The sequence below is a fragment of the Patiria miniata genome, unplaced genomic scaffold, assembly GCF_015706575.1.
Source record: "Patiria miniata isolate m_02_andy unplaced genomic scaffold, ASM1570657v1 HiC_scaffold_16, whole genome shotgun sequence".
Taxonomy (NCBI): Eukaryota; Metazoa; Echinodermata; class Asteroidea; order Valvatida; family Asterinidae; genus Patiria; species Patiria miniata.
The window spans coordinates 3,218,792-3,243,612 of record NW_024037054.1 but is presented as its reverse complement, the minus strand read 5'-3'; the positions used below and the strand labels follow the sequence as shown (position 1 = coordinate 3,243,612).

General features: G+C 39.0%; 1 protein-coding gene across 1 annotated transcript in view; it reads left to right on the top strand.

The window, feature by feature from the left end:
• The window catches only part of LOC119722680 (gonad-stimulating substance), a 30,776-nt gene extending 6,634 nt beyond the window's left edge, over positions 1 to 24,142 (top strand). Inside the window, exons 2-3 of the mRNA XM_038192926.1 lie at positions 17,309 to 17,515; positions 19,243 to 24,142. Of these exons, the coding sequence (XP_038048854.1) occupies positions 17,314 to 17,515; positions 19,243 to 19,391 (351 nt within the window). The 5' untranslated portion in view covers positions 17,309 to 17,313 and the 3' untranslated portion in view covers positions 19,392 to 24,142. The remainder of the gene's footprint in view (positions 1 to 17,308; positions 17,516 to 19,242) is intronic.
• The last annotated feature ends 679 nt before the right edge of the window (positions 24,143 to 24,821 follow it).

The window sequence follows — 24,821 nt, the reverse complement described above, 5'->3', positions numbered from 1 at the left end:
TAAAAAAAAACACGGCAAAAAAACAATTTGTATGGGGGTGTCGACCAAATTCTGAAAAACGGCCATTCTACCAATTAACTTGTTTGCCTCAGAGTTGTAATGACTTGAGTCGATGACTCGACTCGAGTCCAACTCGAGTCACATTTTTGGGTGATTCGACTCGACTCCAGTCCAAATGGGTAACAGACACGACCCGACTCGAGTCACTGCGAGCAAATGACTCGACTTGTAGTCCCTCATCAGACGACTCAACTCAACTCGACTAGAAGGCTATTACACTCGGGTCTCCAAACTGTACGAAAATGTTGTGATGACTTGCGGTACATATAGGTATGCTTTCACGTGTACTTCGCGTTACCGTCAAGTTGTGGCCGCTTATCACGTACAAACTCATAATCAGAAACTGTTTCGTATTTGAGTGGTCGGGCACAACCCGACCACTGTCTGGAATTGTTCTCATAAATCTTCTTTGTTTGGGTCTTTGAGTGGTCGGGCACAACCCGACCACTCTCTGTTTTTGTTCTGATAAATCTTTATTTTTTTTCCCAGACAATACTTCTCCGCGGCTTTTCTCCTAAACGGTTCATGATATGAACTTGGAACTTTCAATATATATCGACCCTCATCCCTAGTGGTGCATATTACTCTGACGTCATGATGACGTCATCGGGTGTCAAATTACAAGCGATTTTAGCTGAAAAAATGATCAATTACTTTCACCTAGAACTCTTGAACAAAATAACCAATGATGTTTGTATTCCGTAATCAGATAGACCATGAATTGATAAACATTTTTTGTCGTGTACGTGAACTCGTTTGACCTTTACTTCCGGGTCTACCGGAAGGTCAAAGTTAGGTGAATTTAAAATGAAGACTTTAGCCTGAAATCAAAACAAAGCAGAATTTCTTCCAAACCGTTCACGGTATGACCCAGAAACCTATTGTGAACTTGTACCATGCTATGAAGATGCTATAGATTTTGTTACGTCATCATGACGTCATCAGGGATCAAATTACAAGTGATTTCAGGGACAATTTTGACAAAATAGTGTGCGTTATATCTTTTGAACTAAAAGGAGTATCGTGTTTGTTTTTTCGTGAGGTTGTAGACTATGCTATAAGAAACAATTCTTGTCCCCGGACGCAAAACCGCTTGACCTTTACTTCCGGTGTTACCGGAAGTGCAATAAAATCCGAGCATAACTCAAAAGGGGAAGCATTTTACTACACACATATATATTATGAAAGTGTTTATTGAGGAATGCCAGACACAAAACAGTGTGATGACGTCATCTTTCGAAAGGGCGCCCCCTAGCGGCATATTAAATAGGGTTTGCTTTCTTTCATTTGAAAACCATCCGTTAAAATTTCACAAAATCGACCCTTGATATTCTTTGATTAACCACAGATAATTTGGCAAGGTTTCAAATTTATGTCGTCATGAGACCGGAAGTTACTTCTATGAGAATATGGAAACGATAATATTTTAAATTTAATTCTATCATTTGATTCATGTCGTATATCTTCGTAGCCCAAATAACGATATCCCTTACAATGTTCACCTTTTGCTTCCGAATACTGTGACGTCATCAAACCGGAGTTAGGTGTTATGAATACATACAGTTATATTTTCCATATTTTCATACGTTGTTTAACTTCACAACGAACATTTATCCACTCCGAACTAAATCAGTATTCACTTCCCGTTTTTGAATAATGACGTCATTAAGCGAAAAAATAACTTGTATGTGTACATATAATGATTACTAAAATTTACCACACCGTTAAAGATGCATTTTTTAAACAAAATCATTGATTGTACTGGAAAGGATTTAATTTGTGATCCTTGTTCTTACAAAAACATATTCATAACTCAACTCGGCAGTGTTTAATTAACAAATTGCGTGCCCGACCACACTGCGTTTGTAACAACAAACGCGAACCTTTCTTTCTTCCTTTTTTTTCCCCGGACAATACTTCTCCGCAGGTTTTCTCCTAAACCGTATATGGTATGAACTTGTTACTTTCAATATATATCGACCCTCATCCGAAGTGGTGCATATTACTCTGACGTCATGATGACGTCATCTGGTGTCAAATTACAAGCGATTTTAGGTGAAAAAGGGTCCAATTACTTTCACTTATAACTCTTGAACAGCATAATCAGTGATGTTTATATTTTGTAATCAAATAGACCATGAATTGATAAACATTTCTTTTCGTAAAGGTGAACTCACTTGACCCTTTCTTCCGGGTCAACCGGAAGGTTAAACTTAGGTGAATTCAAAATGAAGACTTTAGCCTAAAATCAAAACAAAGCAAAACTTCTTCCATACGGTTTACGGTATGATCATAAAACCCAGTGTAAACTTGTACCACGTTACGAAGATACTAAATATTTTGTTACGTCATCATTACGTCACCCTTGTGCTATTTGTTAGAACACGCGTAAAAACATGTTTTTAGAACTTGCAAAATTGTAATTTTTACCCTATTTTTGTCCCTTAAAAAGTCAACTTGCCAGGATTCTCAGAATATTTTCCTTCTGGATTTGATCAGAGCCAACATTGGTCTTTCAATATCTGGTGAGAAGAGTTTTTGGGAATCGTCCCTCGCTAGTTTTCCTCTCATACCTTCAATGCAGACAATTACTCTTTCGTGCCATTCTTTCGTTAGCTCGGAGCAGAATTTTATTAGCCGATGCAAAGACAAAGAAAAACATTAAAAATGAATTCATTTATAGATGTTAAGCGTATGTTGCATAAAACTCCAAACTCCATACTGAAGTCTACCGATACGGTTTCTATTTTTGAGCTGCCATATTTTTTTATGTGCAGCTCCAGACATGCGCTTCAAAAACTAGACCATGTCTTCCGTGTTTTATGTAGGCCTATGTCTGCCGAGTCAGCAACAAAGTTCATATAGTCTAAGAGTAAACAGCGATCAAACTTTTTAGCTGTTCCCAATTTCAATTGGGAACAGCTCTTGTTTTCGTTAAAGTTTTTTTTTTTCCTTTTTTTTTTTTTTTTTTTTTTTTTTCTTTTTCCACTTTTCCCATAGGTTTTGTACACGTTTTTATTCTACAAGCCACTTTGGCAATTATTTTAAATCTGATCAACTTTAAACTCAGCATAGTTATTAAGCATCATCTGAAGATGTATGCCGAAACTTTTCGTCATGCTGACGTCATCACGTGATTTATTATAGAATTTTGAATATTTAATTTTTCCCATAGACTTTGTACACAGAATTTTTTTTAAAAATGTCGAATTTCAGAGGGAATTTTCGACTCTTTGCCAGTAATTCATTTACACCAATCTTTGTCCAAGCAAAGACCCTGATTCAAACAACGTTGTGTAATGATGACGTCATGATGTCGTCATCCGGTGTTTATTTATAGGCAATTGAATAGTAACACTTTTAATATTAAAAATGCATAAGAAATCAACCGTACGCGTCCGCAGCATTCTGTTGCCGGCAAGTGGTAGAGTAGGTTCAAGTCTTTATTTCATTCAGTGTGCGTGAAATCACGTGACCCTTGCTTCCGGTCGAAAAAGGCCAAAACCGGAAGTGGCTTATTATTTAAAAGTGGTAATAGATATGAACTTGCTTTCAACGGTGTTAGTCTCTTGGCTGATAGTATTCTTCAAATCATTTACCGATGACGTCATGCAATCTTCGAGCGCCCTCTAGCGACAGGTTGAAAATTTTTAAAAATGTATTTCGAATAGATGTCTGTGGCGAAGTTTGTCGGAATCACCTAAATATTGGTGTGTATGATGACCTTGACCCACTTAAGACTTGTGCGAAGTTTAAGGTGTATGACGTCATCAGACCGGAAGTTATAATGAAAAGACCCTTTTTCCTTAGAAAATTCCTGAAAAATCAACCATGGCAGTTTTTATATTAGTTTTTACTTTAATTGTCGATTGAAGGGTAGGTCTAAAACATTTGAAAGCTCTGAGGCAATAAGCAAACTCGGACATGCCCTGCGCACGCTTAAAACTTCGGATTGACAATACCTCTGCTTTGAAATATGCACAGGACGTCCACAATGTACAGTACATGTACATGTACATGCACGTACGTTGTACATATCGTATGTCAGTCAGCCTGCGCACAGCGCACGTGTCGCTTAGGTCAAATCCTGTCCACAGTGACCGTTTTAGCCGATTTCCGGCTAACTTTGACAGATTTTATGTTCATGCATAGTCAGGGACGTATTATTGATAAAAACAAATCATAATGCGGAAAAGCCCTATCTTCTGTTGCAAACAGACATAGATTTCTACTTTTTGTCTATGGGTCCAACAGATAATCAATATTGGGAACAGCTCTGTGGTTGTTCACAACCACAATTTCTAGTTTTTTATTGCTTTTTATAAGTTGGTTGGCTGTCAAGAGTACAAAGCAGGAAGACAATTCCTTTAAGGCATTTTCAGCAAAGATGTGATAAAGTTTCAGTCTGTCGTCCTGTGTGGAGAATATATATATATGTTATTTAGTTGTATTCAATAGAAAAAGCCAACGAACTGAACCTTTTGTGATATGTGCTCAACAACTCATTCCTCAGACTTCAATTTTTGTTGTTGTTGAGTGATCGGGCCGATCTCGATCCCCTTTTGTTTCTGTAAGATATATTTTTTGTTCATGGTGTAATTGGGTGATCAAGCACAACCCGATCACCGTTTAGTAAACTAAATCACAGCGCTTACATTATTATTACCCCTGATCATTGGGCCTGTTAGGCGCAAGGAAGCTAATTCAAACACAATAACCATCCATGCTCTGACAGGTAGCCATTTACTCCTGGGTGGAGAGAAGCAATGAGTGACAAAGTGCCTTGCCCAAGGGCACACGCACCATAACCCCAGGCGGGACTCGAACCCAGGACCTGCCGAATCACCCGCAGACCACGAATTCAATACTCCAGACCACGAGGACGGCCACGGCATTCAACAGATATCAAACTAACCACCGGTTATGTGTTATTTTGCAGCGTGTTTTTATTACTACAATGTAGTACTATTTGCCCTAAATAACTGTTCTTTTGTTCAGCCTTCGGCCGACATTGCATCTTTTGGACAAAAAACAACAAAGAAAACAGCCCCCAAAACGGCATGCCATTCACATATTGAACTATGAAGAAATTCAGACATGACGACTTTTGCTCGCACGATACCACGATCAGTGGTGTATGGCCCCGCAAAGGAGTTGTCAATCCCCCTCCCCCGTGTGCGTATCGCGGACAGACCATCTACAAGACAAGCTTCAACAGTATTCTCAAACTTAAACTTGTGTCTTAACTGAGCTGTCTAGGAACAATAAAAAAAAAATTAACAGGTAAACGCTTGCTGAACTCCTAACATTCCGTTAACGACGTAAATGGAAAGTTTACAATTTGTTTTCCTGAAAATCGAATCGTAGCGAGGATTGTACAACAATTTGTGATATCAACGACATTTGTTGATCAGACAAAGTATTACAAATTTTCATTCTAGTTCATTTTTTGTTTGTTTTTGGGAATCGTCCCTCAATAGTTATCCTCTCATACCTTCAATGCAGACAATGAATCTTTCGTGCCATTCTTTCGTTAGCTCGGAGCAGAATTTTATTAGCCGATGCAAAGACAAAGAAAAACATGAAAAATAAATTTATTTTTTAGATGTTAAGCGTATGTTGCATAAAACTCCAAACTCCATACTGAAGTCTACCGATACGATTTCTATTTTTGAGCTGCCATATTTTTTTTATGTGCAGCTCCAGACATGCGCTTCAAAAACTAGACCATGTCTTCCGTGTTTTATGTAGGCCTATGTCTGCCGAGTCAGCAACAAAGTTCATATAGTCTAAGAGTAAACAGCGATCAAACTTTTTTTTTATTGCTTTTTATAAGTTGGTTGGCTGTCAAGAGTACAAAGCAGGAAGACAATTCCTTTAAGGCATTTTCAGCAAAGATGTGATAAAGTTTCAGTCTGTCGTCCTGTGTGGAGAATATATATATATGTTATTTAGTTGTATTCAATAGAAAAAGCCAACGAACTGAACCTTTTGTGATATGTGCTCAACAACTCATTCCTCAGACTTCAATTTTTGTTGTTGTTGAGTGATCGGGCCGATCTCGATCCCCTTTTGTTTCTGTAAGATATATTTTTTGTTCATGGTGTAATTGGGTGATCAAGCACAACCCGATCACCGTTTAGTAAACTAAATCACAGCGCTTACATTATTATTACCCCTGATCATTGGGCCTGTTAGGCGCAAGGAAGCTAATTCAAACACAATAACCATCCCTGCTCTGACAGGTAGCCATTTACTCCTGGGTGGAGAGAAGCAATGAGTGACAAAGTGCCTTGCCCAAGGGCACACGCACCATAACCCCAGGCGGGACTCGAACCCACAACCTGCCGAATTACCCGCAGACCACGAATTCAATACTCCAGACCACGAGGACGGCCACGGCATTCAACAGATATCAAACTAACCACCGGTTATGTGTTATTTTGCAGTGTGTTTTTATTACTACAATGTAGTACTATTTGCCCTAAATAAATGTTCTTTTGTTCAGCCTTCGGCCGACATTGCATCTTTTGGACAAAAAAACCCAAAGAAAACAGCCCCCAAAACGGCATGCCATTCACATATTGAACTATGAAGAAATTCAGACATGACGGCTTTTGCTCGCACGATACCACGATCAGTGGTGTATGGCCCCGCAAAGGAGTTGTCAATCCCCCTCCCCCGTGTGCTTATCGCGGACAGACCATCTACAAGACAAGCTTCAACAGTATTCTCAAACTTAAACTTGTGTCTTAACTGAGCTGTCTAGGAACAATAAAAAAAAAATTAACAGGTAAACGCTTGCTGAACTCCTAACATTCCGTTAACGACGTAAATGGAAAGTTTACAATTTGTTTTCCTGAAAATCGAATCGTAGCGAGGATTGTACAACAATTTGTGATATCAACGACATTTGTTGATCAGACAAAGTATTACAAATTTTCATTCTAGTTCATTTTTTGTTTGTTTTTGGGAATCGTCCCTCAATAGTTATCCTCTCATACCTTCAATGCAGACAATGAATCTTTCGTGCCATTCTTTCGTTAGCTCGGAGCAGAATTTTATTAGCCGATGCAAAGACAAAGAAAAACATGAAAAATAAATTTATTTTTTAGATGTTAAGCGTATGTTGCATAAAACTCCAAACTCCATACTGAAGTCTACCGATACGATTTCTATTTTTGAGCTGCCATATTTTTTTTATGTGCAGCTCCAGACATGCGCTTCAAAAACTAGACCATGTCTTCCGTGTTTTATGTAGGCCTATGTCTGCCGAGTCAGCAACAAAGTTCATATAGTCTAAGAGTAAACAGCGATCAAACTTTTTAGCTGTTCCCAATTTCAATTGGGAACAGCTCTTGTTTTCGTTAAAGTTTTTTTTTTTCCTTTTTTTTTTTTTTTTTTTTTTTTTTTTTTTTTTTTTCTTTTTCCACTTTTCCCATAGGTTTTGTACACGTTTTTATTCTACAAGCCACTTTGGCAATTATTTTAAATCTGATCAACTTTAAACTCAGCATAGTTATTAAGCATCATCTGAAGATGTATGCCGAAACTTTTCGTCATGCTGACGTCATCACGTGATTTATTATAGAATTTTGAATATTTAATTTTTCCCATAGACTTTGTACACAGAATTTTTTTTTAAAATGTCGAATTTCAGAGGGAATTTTCGACTCTTTGCCAGTAATTCATTTACACCAATCTTTGTCCAAGCAAAGACCCTGATTCAAACAACGTTGTGTAATGATGACGTCATGATGTCGTCATCCGGTGTTTATTTATAGGCAATTGAATAGTAACACTTTTAATATTAAAAATGCATAAGAAATCAACCGTACGCGTCCGCAGCATTCTGTTGCCGGCAAGTGGTAGAGTAGGTTCAAGTCTTTATTTCATTCAGTGTGCGTGAAATCACGTGACCCTTGCTTCCGGTCGAAAAAGGCCAAAACCGGAAGTGGCTTATTATTTAAAAGTGGTAATAGATATGAACTTGCTTTCAACGGTGTTAGTCTCTTGGCTGATAGTATTCTTCAAATCATTTACCGATGACGTCATGCAATCTTCGAGCGCCCTCTAGCGACAGGTTGAAAATTTTTAAAAATGTATTTCGAATAGATGTCTGTGGCGAAGTTTGTCGGAATCACCTAAATATTGGTGTGTATGATGACCTTGACCCACTTAAGACTTGTGCGAAGTTTAAGGTGTATGACGTCATCAGACCGGAAGTTATAATGAAAAGACCCTTTTTCCTTAGAAAATTCCTGAAAAATCAACCATGGCAGTTTTTATATTAGTTTTTACTTTAATTGTCGATTGAAGGGTAGGTCTAAAACATTTGAAAGCTCTGAGGCAATAAGCAAACTCGGACATGCCCTGCGCACGCTTAAAACTTCGGATTGACAATACCTCTGCTTTGAAATATGCACAGGACGTCCACAATGTACAGTACATGTACATGTACATGCACGTACGTTGTACATATCGTAAGTCAGTCAGCCTGCGCACAGCGCACGTGTCGCTTAGGTCAAATCCTGTCCACAGTGACCGTTTTAGCCGATTTCCGGCTAACTTTGACAGATTTTATGTTCATGCATAGTCAGGGACGTATTATTGATAAAAACAAATCATAATGCGGAAAAGCCCTATCTTCTGTTGCAAACAGACATAGATTTCTACTTTTTGTCTATGGGTCCAACAGATAATCAATATTGGGAACAGCTCTGTGGTTGTTCACAACCACAATTTCTAGTTTTTTATTGCTTTTTATAAGTTGGTTGGCTGTCAAGAGTACAAAGCAGGAAGACAATTCCTTTAAGGCATTTTCAGCAAAGATGTGATAAAGTTTCAGTCTGTCGTCCTGTGTGGAGAATATATATATATGTTATTTAGTTGTATTCAATAGAAAAAGCCAACGAACTGAACCTTTTGTGATATGTGCTCAACAACTCATTCCTCAGACTTCAATTTTTGTTGTTGTTGAGTGATCGGGCCGATCTCGATCCCCTTTTGTTTCTGTAAGATATATTTTTTGTTCATGGTGTAATTGGGTGATCAAGCACAACCCGATCACCGTTTAGTAAACTAAATCACAGCGCTTACATTATTATTACCCCTGATCATTGGGCCTGTTAGGCGCAAGGAAGCTAATTCAAACACAATAACCATCCATGCTCTGACAGGTAGCCATTTACTCCTGGGTGGAGAGAAGCAATGAGTGACAAAGTGCCTTGCCCAAGGGCACACGCACCATAACCCCAGGCGGGACTCGAACCCAGGACCTGCCGAATCACCCGCAGACCACGAATTCAATACTCCAGACCACGAGGACGGCCACGGCATTCAACAGATATCAAACTAACCACCGGTTATGTGTTATTTTGCAGCGTGTTTTTATTACTACAATGTAGTACTATTTGCCCTAAATAACTGTTCTTTTGTTCAGCCTTCGGCCGACATTGCATCTTTTGGACAAAAAACAACAAAGAAAACAGCCCCCAAAACGGCATGCCATTCACATATTGAACTATGAAGAAATTCAGACATGACGACTTTTGCTCGCACGATACCACGATCAGTGGTGTATGGCCCCGCAAAGGAGTTGTCAATCCCCCTCCCCCGTGTGCGTATCGCGGACAGACCATCTACAAGACAAGCTTCAACAGTATTCTCAAACTTAAACTTGTGTCTTAACTGAGCTGTCTAGGAACAATAAAAAAAAAATTAACAGGTAAACGCTTGCTGAACTCCTAACATTCCGTTAACGACGTAAATGGAAAGTTTACAATTTGTTTTCCTGAAAATCGAATCGTAGCGAGGATTGTACAACAATTTGTGATATCAACGACATTTGTTGATCAGACAAAGTATTACAAATTTTCATTCTAGTTCATTTTTTGTTTGTTTTTGGGAATCGTCCCTCAATAGTTATCCTCTCATACCTTCAATGCAGACAATGAATCTTTCGTGCCATTCTTTCGTTAGCTCGGAGCAGAATTTTATTAGCCGATGCAAAGACAAAGAAAAACATGAAAAATAAATTTATTTTTTAGATGTTAAGCGTATGTTGCATAAAACTCCAAACTCCATACTGAAGTCTACCGATACGATTTCTATTTTTGAGCTGCCATATTTTTTTTATGTGCAGCTCCAGACATGCGCTTCAAAAACTAGACCATGTCTTCCGTGTTTTATGTAGGCCTATGTCTGCCGAGTCAGCAACAAAGTTCATATAGTCTAAGAGTAAACAGCGATCAAACTTTTTTTTTATTGCTTTTTATAAGTTGGTTGGCTGTCAAGAGTACAAAGCAGGAAGACAATTCCTTTAAGGCATTTTCAGCAAAGATGTGATAAAGTTTCAGTCTGTCGTCCTGTGTGGAGAATATATATATATGTTATTTAGTTGTATTCAATAGAAAAAGCCAACGAACTGAACCTTTTGTGATATGTGCTCAACAACTCATTCCTCAGACTTCAATTTTTGTTGTTGTTGAGTGATCGGGCCGATCTCGATCCCCTTTTGTTTCTGTAAGATATATTTTTTGTTCATGGTGTAATTGGGTGATCAAGCACAACCCGATCACCGTTTAGTAAACTAAATCACAGCGCTTACATTATTATTACCCCTGATCATTGGGCCTGTTAGGCGCAAGGAAGCTAATTCAAACACAATAACCATCCCTGCTCTGACAGGTAGCCATTTACTCCTGGGTGGAGAGAAGCAATGAGTGACAAAGTGCCTTGCCCAAGGGCACACGCACCATAACCCCAGGCGGGACTCGAACCCACAACCTGCCGAATTACCCGCAGACCACGAATTCAATACTCCAGACCACGAGGACGGCCACGGCATTCAACAGATATCAAACTAACCACCGGTTATGTGTTATTTTGCAGTGTGTTTTTATTACTACAATGTAGTACTATTTGCCCTAAATAAATGTTCTTTTGTTCAGCCTTCGGCCGACATTGCATCTTTTGGACAAAAAAACCCAAAGAAAACAGCCCCCAAAACGGCATGCCATTCACATATTGAACTATGAAGAAATTCAGACATGACGGCTTTTGCTCGCACGATACCACGATCAGTGGTGTATGGCCCCGCAAAGGAGTTGTCAATCCCCCTCCCCCGTGTGCTTATCGCGGACAGACCATCTACAAGACAAGCTTCAACAGTATTCTCAAACTTAAACTTGTGTCTTAACTGAGCTGTCTAGGAACAATAAAAAAAAAATTAACAGGTAAACGCTTGCTGAACTCCTAACATTCCGTTAACGACGTAAATGGAAAGTTTACAATTTGTTTTCCTGAAAATCGAATCGTAGCGAGGATTGTACAACAATTTGTGATATCAACGACATTTGTTGATCAGACAAAGTATTACAAATTTTCATTCTAGTTCATTTTTTGTTTGTTTTTGGGAATCGTCCCTCAATAGTTATCCTCTCATACCTTCAATGCAGACAATGAATCTTTCGTGCCATTCTTTCGTTAGCTCGGAGCAGAATTTTATTAGCCGATGCAAAGACAAAGAAAAACATGAAAAATAAATTTATTTTTTAGATGTTAAGCGTATGTTGCATAAAACTCCAAACTCCATACTGAAGTCTACCGATACGATTTCTATTTTTGAGCTGCCATATTTTTTTTATGTGCAGCTCCAGACATGCGCTTCAAAAACTAGACCATGTCTTCCGTGTTTTATGTAGGCCTATGTCTGCCGAGTCAGCAACAAAGTTCATATAGTCTAAGAGTAAACAGCGATCAAACTTTTTAGCTGTTCCCAATTTCAATTGGGAACAGCTCTTGTTTTCGTTAAAGTTTTTTTTTTTCCTTTTTTTTTTTTTTTTTTTTTTTTTTTTTTTTTTTTTCTTTTTCCACTTTTCCCATAGGTTTTGTACACGTTTTTATTCTACAAGCCACTTTGGCAATTATTTTAAATCTGATCAACTTTAAACTCAGCATAGTTATTAAGCATCATCTGAAGATGTATGCCGAAACTTTTCGTCATGCTGACGTCATCACGTGATTTATTATAGAATTTTGAATATTTAATTTTTCCCATAGACTTTGTACACAGAATTTTTTTTAAAAATGTCGAATTTCAGAGGGAATTTTCGACTCTTTGCCAGTAATTCATTTACACCAATCTTTGTCCAAGCAAAGACCCTGATTCAAACAACGTTGTGTAATGATGACGTCATGATGTCGTCATCCGGTGTTTATTTATAGGCAATTGAATAGTAACACTTTTAATATTAAAAATGCATAAGAAATCAACCGTACGCGTCCGCAGCATTCTGTTGCCGGCAAGTGGTAGAGTAGGTTCAAGTCTTTATTTCATTCAGTGTGCGTGAAATCACGTGACCCTTGCTTCCGGTCGAAAAAGGCCAAAACCGGAAGTGGCTTATTATTTAAAAGTGGTAATAGATATGAACTTGCTTTCAACGGTGTTAGTCTCTTGGCTGATAGTATTCTTCAAATCATTTACCGATGACGTCATGCAATCTTCGAGCGCCCTCTAGCGACAGGTTGAAAATTTTTAAAAATGTATTTCGAATAGATGTCTGTGGCGAAGTTTGTCGGAATCACCTAAATATTGGTGTGTATGATGACCTTGACCCACTTAAGACTTGTGCGAAGTTTAAGGTGTATGACGTCATCAGACCGGAAGTTATAATGAAAAGACCCTTTTTCCTTAGAAAATTCCTGAAAAATCAACCATGGCAGTTTTTATATTAGTTTTTACTTTAATTGTCGATTGAAGGGTAGGTCTAAAACATTTGAAAGCTCTGAGGCAATAAGCAAACTCGGACATGCCCTGCGCACGCTTAAAACTTCGGATTGACAATACCTCTGCTTTGAAATATGCACAGGACGTCCACAATGTACAGTACATGTACATGTACATGCACGTACGTTGTACATATCGTATGTCAGTCAGCCTGCGCACAGCGCACGTGTCGCTTAGGTCAAATCCTGTCCACAGTGACCGTTTTAGCCGATTTCCGGCTAACTTTGACAGATTTTATGTTCATGCATAGTCAGGGACGTATTATTGATAAAAACAAATCATAATGCGGAAAAGCCCTATCTTCTGTTGCAAACAGACATAGATTTCTACTTTTTGTCTATGGGTCCAACAGATAATCAATATTGGGAACAGCTCTGTGGTTGTTCACAACCACAATTTCTAGTTTTTTATTGCTTTTTATAAGTTGGTTGGCTGTCAAGAGTACAAAGCAGGAAGACAATTCCTTTAAGGCATTTTCAGCAAAGATGTGATAAAGTTTCAGTCTGTCGTCCTGTGTGGAGAATATATATATATGTTATTTAGTTGTATTCAATAGAAAAAGCCAACGAACTGAACCTTTTGTGATATGTGCTCAACAACTCATTCCTCAGACTTCAATTTTTGTTGTTGTTGAGTGATCGGGCCGATCTCGATCCCCTTTTGTTTCTGTAAGATATATTTTTTGTTCATGGTGTAATTGGGTGATCAAGCACAACCCGATCACCGTTTAGTAAACTAAATCACAGCGCTTACATTATTATTACCCCTGATCATTGGGCCTGTTAGGCGCAAGGAAGCTAATTCAAACACAATAACCATCCATGCTCTGACAGGTAGCCATTTACTCCTGGGTGGAGAGAAGCAATGAGTGACAAAGTGCCTTGCCCAAGGGCACACGCACCATAACCCCAGGCGGGACTCGAACCCAGGACCTGCCGAATCACCCGCAGACCACGAATTCAATACTCCAGACCACGAGGACGGCCACGGCATTCAACAGATATCAAACTAACCACCGGTTATGTGTTATTTTGCAGCGTGTTTTTATTACTACAATGTAGTACTATTTGCCCTAAATAACTGTTCTTTTGTTCAGCCTTCGGCCGACATTGCATCTTTTGGACAAAAAACAACAAAGAAAACAGCCCCCAAAACGGCATGCCATTCACATATTGAACTATGAAGAAATTCAGACATGACGACTTTTGCTCGCACGATACCACGATCAGTGGTGTATGGCCCCGCAAAGGAGTTGTCAATCCCCCTCCCCCGTGTGCGTATCGCGGACAGACCATCTACAAGACAAGCTTCAATAGTATTCTCAAACTTAAACTTGTGTCTTAACTGAGCTGTCTAGGAACAATAAAAAAAAATTAACAGGTAAACGCTTACTGAACTCCTATACATTCCGTTAACGACGTAAATGGAAAGTTTACAATTTGTTTTCCTGAAAATCGAATCGTAGCGAGGATTGTACAACAATTTGTGATATCAACGACATTTGTTGATCAGACAAAGTATTACAAATTTTCATTCTAGTTCATTTTGTTTTTGTTTTTGGCAATCGTCCCTCAATAGTTATCCTCTCATACCTTAAATGCAGACAATGAATCTTTCGTGCCACTCTTTCGTTAGCTCGGAGCAGAATTTTATTAGCCCATGCAAAGACAAAGAAAAACATTAAAAATATATTTATTTTTAGATGTTAAGCGTATGTTGCATAAAACTCCAAACTCCATATGAAGTCTACCGATACGGTTTCTATTTTTGAGCTGCCATATTTTTTTATGTGCAGCTCCAGACATGCGCTTCAAAAACTAGACCATGTCTTCCGTGTTTTATGTAGGCCTATGTCTGCCGAGTCAGCAACAAAATTCATATAGTCTAAGAGTAAACAGCGATCAAACTCTTTTTTTATTGCTTTTTATAAGTTGGTTGGCTGTCAAGAGTACAAAGCAGGAAGACAATTCCTTTAAGGCATTTTCAACAAAGATGTGTTAAAGTTTCAGTCTGTCGTCCTGTGTGGAGAATATATATATATATATTTCTTTTCTTTTTTTCCGGACAATAATTCTTCGCGGGTTTTCTCCTAGACGGTTTATGGTATGAACTGAATTATGGCAACAAAAACTGAATAAAACTCAAAAGCGGAAGCATTTTACTACAGACACATATATTATGAAAGTGTTTAGTGAGGAATGCCAGACACAAAAACAGTGTGATGACGTCATCATCCGAAAGGGCGCCCCTAGCGGCACATAAAATATTGTTTCTTTTCTTGACTTTTAAAACCATTGATTAATATTTTACCAAATCGACCCTTGATATTCTTTGATTAACCACAGATAACTTGGCAAATTCATGACGTCATCAGACCGGAAGTTACTTCTATGAGAATTTGAAACGATCATGTTTTAAATTTAATTTTATCATTTGATCCATGTCGTATATCTTGGCCCAAATAACGATACCATTAAAATGTTCACCTTTTGCTCCCAAAAACTGTGACGTCATCAAACCGGAAGTTCGGTGTTACGAATACATACATTTATATTTTCCAAATTTTCATACGTTATTTAACTTCACAATGAACATCCACTCCGAACTAAATAAGTATTCACTTTCCGTTTTTGACTAATGACGTTATCAAGCCAGAAATAACTTGTATGTACATTTAATTAATTGTCCTGGAAAGGATTTAATTTCCTGATACTCATTTTTTTTCTTACATGGAAATATTCATAACTTAACTGGACAGTGTTTCATAAAATAGTTGTCTACCCGACCACTCTGCGTTTGTAACAACAAACGCTAATCTCTGGTTGGTTTTGACGTTGCCAGCGTCAAAATTATTCCAGACCCTAAGCCATACCAGAGACAAAATCGAAATTTCACTTCGTGCTAACTGTTACGTAGATTTTGCTTGTAGAAATGTCCAGCAGAAACTGTCTATTGGGTACCATGCAGCATATTTTAAGTCTTTTTATATTCATAATAAACTGGTGCCTTGTGTTCCTTCTGCCATTATGTAATTTATTAATATATAGATGGTGTTCAAATATATTGGTGACTCGAATCGACTCGAGCATAGTTTGACTCGACTCGACCTTTTCACCTAATGACTCGACTCGAGTATGACTCGACTCGACTCGAGTCACAAAATTGAGTGACTCATTAACTTTGTCTTAAGAGCTCCTGAGAACCACTTCGTGGTTGAAATTTTAATATGAAAATGTCTGATATGCACCTTTTCTATTTAGCCACATCATTACATCGCTGCTCCAAACCTTAGAGTTCTCGCTGTCGTAAATTATTCTGACACCTTGACTGTTGTTGCACATATGTCACCATCTTCCACATTGTATAAAGAGGTGACGACTTTTCCATGTCACACTTGGATCGGCAACCTCACTTTTGTTGACGACGCACGTAACCTTGGAATCCAAGAAAGCAATTTCCAGGGATTTCCGCTTCAGCGGCGATCGACTGCCTGCGTCAGTGGGTCTCAGAGCTGCTGCAGACGGTCTGAATTTGGCCCGAGCCACCGGTGGATGGGGGCGCGCGGCGTTCAGAAGTAAATATAGGTCTATTATGGTGGTAATCGGTGCATTTTTTTTAATCAGTCACAACACCTGCAGTTGTACGCTTTAAACCGATGCTGTTTACAATCCTTTCAAGTAACTTGGCTCATTATTTAGAAATTAATGATTTTGACTGTCACCAAAACCTCTTTATGGAGTAGTAACTTTCAATCCAAACTTCAAAGTGTCTGTTGTCCTGACATTGTGTTGTTGGAGCATTGAGTTAAAAAATAAAAGACTGTAATATAATTATGTGAGTCCCAAATCATTGTGTTGGAAAATTGCATATAATTTAAAAAATATTTAAAAGAAAAAAAAATTACACCTTTGGAAAACTGCTTTATTTCGGGTACTTGCTAAATAAGTAGTTTGTATATTCCAGATTATGTGCATCAAGATTTATCGGTTTACAAACCAAAACAAACGTAGCAGATTAATAGGCCTAAGATATAGGCCTACCCCCTATCCGCTCCGTTCACAAGTACCCCCTCACCGGCGAAGAAAGTACAGTTGGGGATGACCGACCGACGCCATCTTGCCTGACTGCAATTTTGCCGCAACGCGCGGCCGTTTCACGTGCGTTTCACGTGCGTCACACACAAGGAACGGTGCGCGTGAACCAGCTAAATGTCCCACCCATAGGACGTCGTTGCTAGGTAAAAGGGCGCCCTCTTTGTTACCGCACGGAGCCCATACACCAGAAACTAAAATCTACTATACTTTTTTATCATCAAAAAGGAGACAGAAATATTGTTCGATGAAGTAAATCATTGTGCAGTCATCTTTACTTCACAACAAGCACTTTATTTTCAATACGTTTATCTTGCCCAATATCAAGCCCAGTTTAATAGCTTGACAACAATTCTCCTATATACAGGCAAAATGACAAGCAACAACCGCCATCTCTTCCAGGCAACTTGCCTAGTTCTCCTCCTTCTACACGCTGCCTTCCACGGTGGAGCCCTCGGTGAGAAGTACTGCGATGACGATTTCCACATGGCGGTGTTCCGGACGTGCGCGGTCAGCAAGCGGAGCCAGCCGGGGATGAGCCTTAGCGACGTGTTGACCATGAACCGCTTTCGAGGTGTGTAATAGGTGCTGATCGTGCTTCAATAGATCGATTGCTTTTCAGAAACCATATTTGAGGGTGTGTTTTGATGGCTACAGTTCAAACGATTGAAGCTAGTCTGGTCCCCCGCCATAAAATATGGGGACCGGTAGCTAGCTCCCATTTAAAGCCATTGATTGGGTCACCTCTCCGCGTGCGCAGTATGATTGATCATTTTTGAAACGACATTCACTGCGGCTTCGTGCATGGATGACACATAGTAAATACGAAAACAACTGACTCTTAGTCTTACCTCAAGCAGTAGTACAAGTACCCTCTCACCGGCAAAGGAAGTAGGCCTACAGTTAGGGGTGACTGACTGACGCCATCTTGCCTGACTGCAATTCAGGCCAAGTTCGGGCAAGGACCATTAGTCGACTAGTGGTTGATTTGTGACGTACCTTACGCCTGCGCACTAATAGCAAAGTGCGAACGTCTCTAGTCGAACGCTGGTCAAAATGTCATTGCAAAACGTCTGGATCCTGGCTCCCTGCTGTACGTTATGAACGCGCGTGGCTATGGTTACCAGCGAAGCAACCAACCCCAGTAGGTTGGTTCCAAATAGTCGACTAGCGTAGTTAACCATCGTCGACTAGACAGAGTTCGGGCAAGCGTTAGTCGACCAATGGTTAACTATAGTCCTTGCGCGAACTTGCCCTATGCCGCGAAGCGCGGCCAGTGCGTGTATATAGTGCAAATCCCCTGGTGTACGTGCGTCACTCACATTGAACGGTGCGCGTCATCCAGCGAAATGTCCCGCCCATGGGACGTCGTTGCTAGGTAAAAGGGCGCCCTCTTTCGTTGGCGCACGGAGCCCATAGGTTTCATATACTGAAAAGTAGTGCCCCTCTCTTTATTGAAAGTTGCGCAAATTAGAGTGCGAGTTCGTTTAGCTCACCCGGGTGGACACGGGTCAGCCCTGTGCCGTTCGATTAGCTCTGACGTCATTCTCGGGGCTCACCCGGGTCAGCCACCACAGACTCTGCTCGTGGAGCAGAGTCACTGGTGGAAGTACGTCATGCATGCGTTGTTCATTACCTAGAAACAGACAAATATGGCGGCCGGACAGCGCGGGAAATCTCAGGTGGACTCAAAAGTTGAATTTATTTGAAGCCTTAAAAGGTAATCATTAATTGAGTTCATTGCGACTTTTGAGGCCATATTTTCTGCCCAACTTTTTTTGAGTTTTAAAATTGACTAACAAGCAGTACTCTCAAACTAAGACTCAATCCGAAACGAGCATTTTGTCAGTGGCTACGGCCACGGCTAAGGGCGTCACGAATGGCTCGCGGTTGAGCGTTCGATTAGCCCGGCTCTCGTGGCTGACCCGTCTGCCTTTACCCGTCGACCCGGGTGAGCTAAACGAACGCACCCTTAGATAGTTTGAATTCAGCGAAGCTCATCACCACAAAAACTGCACAGAGACCAGTCTAATTATAAAGCCCCCTCTGTACAGAGCGCCCCCAAGGACCGTTTCTATAATGAACAGTATTAATGGCCTTCAATTTAAACGTTTGTTTTATTAAGTCTTTTGTATTATTGTTGCTGTATCTTTTGCTATTATTTGAACGCTCATGACATGAAAAAAAACACCTATGGGGCTTGGTATTTTGATAACAAAACGTCAGTCATTTTGAAGATGGGCACTACTTCACAGGTTATATTCGGTGTCATTTAAAGTTCCCTTAATGTGCTTTATACAGGTCACAACATTAAACGAAGCATCGACAGCACACTTGAAGACAACGCCTTTTTCATGAGCGGTTTGGAGAAGAGATCTGAATACACTGGCATCGCCTCGTACTGTTGCCTTCACGGATGCACGCCCAGTGAATTATCCGTCGTCTGCTAAAAACGCGGGTAAAATGCACACCAGCCCCCCCAAAACATCATCATATGAAAATCGTGGAAGGCTGAACTTTCCTGCCACAGTGGAACGACTGGGAAATGAGTTTATAACCGGCTAACGAATTAGAAATTGAACCTTAAGGGTTATCATGGGTTTTTGTTAAATGGATTTTATCTATGAGGCTTAGTTTACCACTTGATATAAACAGACAAAATTCAACCTGACAACGGCTATTTTAGTGTTACACTGTATGGAGTGACGGTGGCGTGTAAGAGCCACATATTTTGCGAGTTTTGTGACGGCCGACGACTGAACTGAATGTAAAACAACCTGTGATTTTTGTTTATGGCTTTGCATAATGAAAAATCGGTTAAGGGTCTGTGTTATCCAAAACGACGCCCTTTAAGCTAACTTATACTGAGGCACTTAGTTCTGAATTCGGATCTAGTACATTAGTGACTTTGTTCAAAACTGGATCTGGAATGTGAGGTCCACCTGCCCTTGATAGCGCCCTCTACCGTCGCGGCAGGGATCGGGACCAGCAGTAAAAGGGGAACAAAGTTCAAATCCTGTCTTGCTATCTTGGCCCAAGTTCTGGCAACAGAAATTGAAGCTTTATTATTGAATTCAACAGTACTGATAGAAAGCTGTTATCAAACAAGCGTCCGCAATGTACAATTATTATTCAAGTTTACTCCATTTATTTGGAATGCGACTCAGTTTCTTCATTTAATGTAAGACCAAATCGAAATGAAAGAATTTTGTGACAGCAATTTCTTGCCAATAGTCTTGCCTTCTTTGACATGAACTAGGCCTACATACTTGCTTCATGAAAACAGTTTTATGAACGGATACGACGTACTTGTTTCATTATTTGAAATAATTGATTTTGTGGGTCCGTCTCCGTACGCAGACTTTGTATCCGTCAAAATGGACGAGTGCAAAATAATGAGAATAGAATTATTTTAATGACGGTAATATTGAGCATATACATGTAATTATGTTAATGACAGTTTGTTCCATTACAGTGTACCGACTTAACTTTATTTCTTAGACGAATGGCAGTACCAACATTCATTTACACAAGTTCTAACTGGTCATGAATTTTGTAATGTTCCTTTTGTGCAATACTTTCTTTGTACATTGTAAGTTAGATGATTATAGTGTAAAACTTAAAGTATCGCTGAAGTCTAGAGGGCGCTATTATGTTTATGTGTATATCAATCAACCTATTCTCTCTGTGACTGTTTCATGTTCGGCCAAATTCTAGTAAGTTCGACCATAAAACAAGGGAAAAGACAATGCCTCGGACATAAGGCAGTACGAAAACCTGACCATGTGCGCGCATGTTTGGTCTGAAATGGAACAAGTGCATGCACACTGTGGTTTGGTCTTTTCTTTATAGGTAACTAACAAATCAACGTGTTCATATCAACGCATGTTTAGTTTGATATTATTGAATGTGTTGTAATTTGTAATAATTTTAAGTAATTTTAAAGGGCCTATGAAATGTAATTTTTTTTATGTAATCCTTGAAAATGCACCTTTGTGTTCCTTTAACCTTATTTTTAATTTTCATTTTGCCATTTTCAAGGGTATTTTGGTGCCTTTTTGGTTTTTATGCTAATGCGAATTTCCATATTCACGAGCAAAAGTCATATCAGGCAGAAACCTCAATGTTGCAATATAGTTTATGCACAAAAAGTTGCCAAAATTTTGGATATTTCACTTTCGTAAACTTTCTTTTCTTTAATGATTCGTTGTTGCATCAGTTCATGGCAGTAAGCCAATGAACAAACTTTTATCACAAATGTTTTCAATGAGCAATTTTTTGGGTTCACTAGTTCAACAGAAAAACACCTAATATGAACAGTGTCCTAAACAATGACATCACGACAACAGCGCCCTCAGTTGTCCGGAAAAGCATGGACAATTTTAAATATTTAAAGAAGTGCACTTTTCAACAAAATTATCCAAAAAGGAATATCAATTAGTTTCCATACACTTAAGAGGGTTAGAAAGTAGCACACAATATGTTCCTAAGAAATATTCACTTCGTATCATGAACCCTTTATAGCAAAACGAGGTAGTATAGTGGATGTATTACAAATGGGGAATTGTTAAGTTCAATAAAAACAGCGAACTGATATGAAGACGAAAAACGAACGTTTGAGTTAGTTTGAATGGCCCTCTATAAACTGGATCTACGCACCTACCTTCTATACATGTACAAATAAAACACGTTCCACCCCAATTTACTGAGTGTGTAGACAGACAATTTAATTCACATTAATTCCCATCAACATTCACTGATTCATTTTATTTATAAATCAAACGTTTTTAAAAGAATTACTTAGAAGTGAAATAACAAAAGTATGAACCAAAAAAAGTCTAGTACCCTGAATCCTGAGCAAAGTAGGCTTAAAACGAGCTTTGTATCGACGTCCGGTTCTACAGAGTTTGTATTTCGATAACAACATGGAGCAAGTTCGGGCAAGTGCTAATAGTCGACTTTGGTTGACTTGTGTTGTAACTTACGCCTGCGCTCTAAAGTCAACGACCGAACGCCTCTCTCAAGTGTCACTTTACGTCATCAGAGAACTTCTCGGTCCTGGCTCCCTGTTGCGTTTCATGATGCTCGCAGGTATTGGTAACCAGCGATCCGGTTCCAAATAATTGGCTAGACTGCTGTCCATCCTTCGTTCGAGCGAAGTTAGTCGAAATACATGTATATATGATTTACTACAGCTCGCGCACAAACTTGCTCATAGTCGTATGGTTTACTCATTTTCAAATGTGACAATGAATGATCAAACCTGTTAGCAAAAACCGAGTGTATTGATATATATATATTACTATTATGGAAGTGTTACCATAATAAAGGATGAAAACTTGTGAAGTTGCAAAACCTAGAACATCACCTGACAGACCAAAACGGTTTAAAAGGCTGTTGAGGATCTTTCAATAACCACACTATCTCAGGTCATCCTTTAAGAAACATATTTGACACACTTGATGTACATACTTGATGTACATACTTGATCTGATATTTGAGCATCTTTACATGTAAACGAATGTCTGGCGGTATCTTTTGCCGTTTGGGATAGAAGTGGCAATGCGGATTTGGTGCAAATTCACGAACTATAAACAAACGTAAACAAAGAAGAAATTGCGACTGTTTCGAAACAACTTCAATATTAAACACCCACAAGACCTTTAACTTAAACTAAAAAGAAAACACTCGGGAATGACATTAATTACGAGGAACGACAGTAACAAAAATATAATATATTACAAAATAACGTAAATGATATTAACTTCATCCTAAAACATCCCAAATTCCCTAAGGACATTAATAATGGCTACCAAGTTACCAGATTTTGACTTAAAATATTGATGCAATAAAGGCAATCTTTACGAAGACTCCAGTAACTAAGTAACTCTGTAAGCAATTTAGTTTTGCTGTGAACAATGAAATAGACTTTATACACGGGTCGGCCATATTGAACTGAAAGCGAGGTAAAATTGTCACTTTTGGAACTTGCGAGTAAAAATGAAAGCAACGAAATAAACTTCATTACAAATTAATACCAGTCTGCTCTGGTGAGTAATTTAAAATTTGTGATTTAACATACCACAAGGTTTCAAGCCACATACATTAAAAACAAAATTGAAAGTGAGGCTTGGAACGCACCCTAATAATAGTCTGGCACCATCCCATTCAACAGTTTAAAATTTATAAAATAGAGTCAGGGAACACGATCGAAAATGGCTTCCTTATGAATAAGATCCACTGCGCTTTACATTGTGGATACACTATCGAATTTTAGAACGGGAATAGCCTTACAGAACAATATTCCTGGGATTTCGGCCGCCATTTTTAAAAGACACTTTACTTAATTTGCACAATGCCACGGACAAAACCCTGTTTTGTTTGTTATGCAAAACATATCCACCAAAAATGTGATGACCGCCGGTTCCTTTCAAACACATGCAAAGATAGTTATAACGACAAGGAAACCTTAACCATAATAACAACGAAACCCACAAATTCAAAATTATATTAAAAAAATACACACGTTAAGTTTATGGCAAACTAAATGACTTTCATCAATCGAGTATACTGAAGTTCAAGTTTATGTATGTACAGAGTCAGCTGATAAGATATTTCCTCTTAAATAACAGAGTAGGATTTTTTTCACAAAAAGTCTAAGGAAATTAAGGCTAGCAATACATTTGTTTTAAATCAGAGAATATCGCAAGGGGTAGCAACTATTTGTTTTCTTGTTTACATCCCAACAGACGATAACCGAATATGTATAGTTGTATCACACTGCTTGGAAATGTAGCCAACAATACAGAAGTGTATAATTTCATGTTTCCGCGCGTTCACTATCATGGCATGTCAATTTGCAACCTGTTTTTTTTGCTCTTTCAAATATCGCTATTATGTGCTATACTGACAAATGTTGTAACTGCTCTGTCCTGGCTCCCCTGCTGTGCATTACTACGCGCGAGGCTATTGGTAACCAACGATGCAAACAACCTCGTTAAGCTGATGTCATAAAATGCAACCAGTAGAGTGCATTCGATGAAGGTGAGTTGAACTTCGATTTAAGCACAACAATAATATCGAAATCTCTCACTTTTTTGGAGCCAGAGAAGGGCACAGCGCATGCGCAAAGTATTTCATGCTTGCATTGGTTAACGAGCGCGTTTAGCATGGAGTGCATGCGTTCGTGCTTGGAAGAGTACCAATAAGGAAACAGTAATATCCCTGATACAAACGTAGTGTGAACAAGTCGTTGATAAAACAACGATGTTTCAATATTTGCTGGCTGCTGAAATTCAAGACTATTAAAAGGAAAACGCCGTCGCTATTTTTAAAGAGAGAGGTTCGACAATGGGTATCAAAATCTGGATACAAACTAGTTGGCGTGCGCGATGACACATCTTACTCATGATGTGTGCTCACCGTATACACTGAATTAGTCTTAGTCATTGAATGCACAAACTCAAAAGTATGGGCAAAACACGGTTCACTGCTTTACAAATATGGGGAAAAAAGCTGATTCACTGCTTTACAGCAGATGTGTACTCAAATGCACGTGTCACTGCTAATTAATGTACCGCTGACTTCAGTTTGACGTCACGGCTAAAAGACGATGAATAAGTTTACCGATGAATGGTGCATGCTATTCTGCGTCCAAAGTTGAGACGCCAGTTGTTCCATCTCTCTCACATTATGAGGGCACTCCACATTATATTCGAACAGTCTTTATGCTAACCAATATTTACAAGTATATAAGATCAACACTTTGCATATTAAAGACAAGTACATGTACGTGCATAAAAACCGACCACAGCTGTTTATATAAACTCACGTTAAAAATATTCATGTTTACAAAACGCTGCACACTCATCGACCACTTA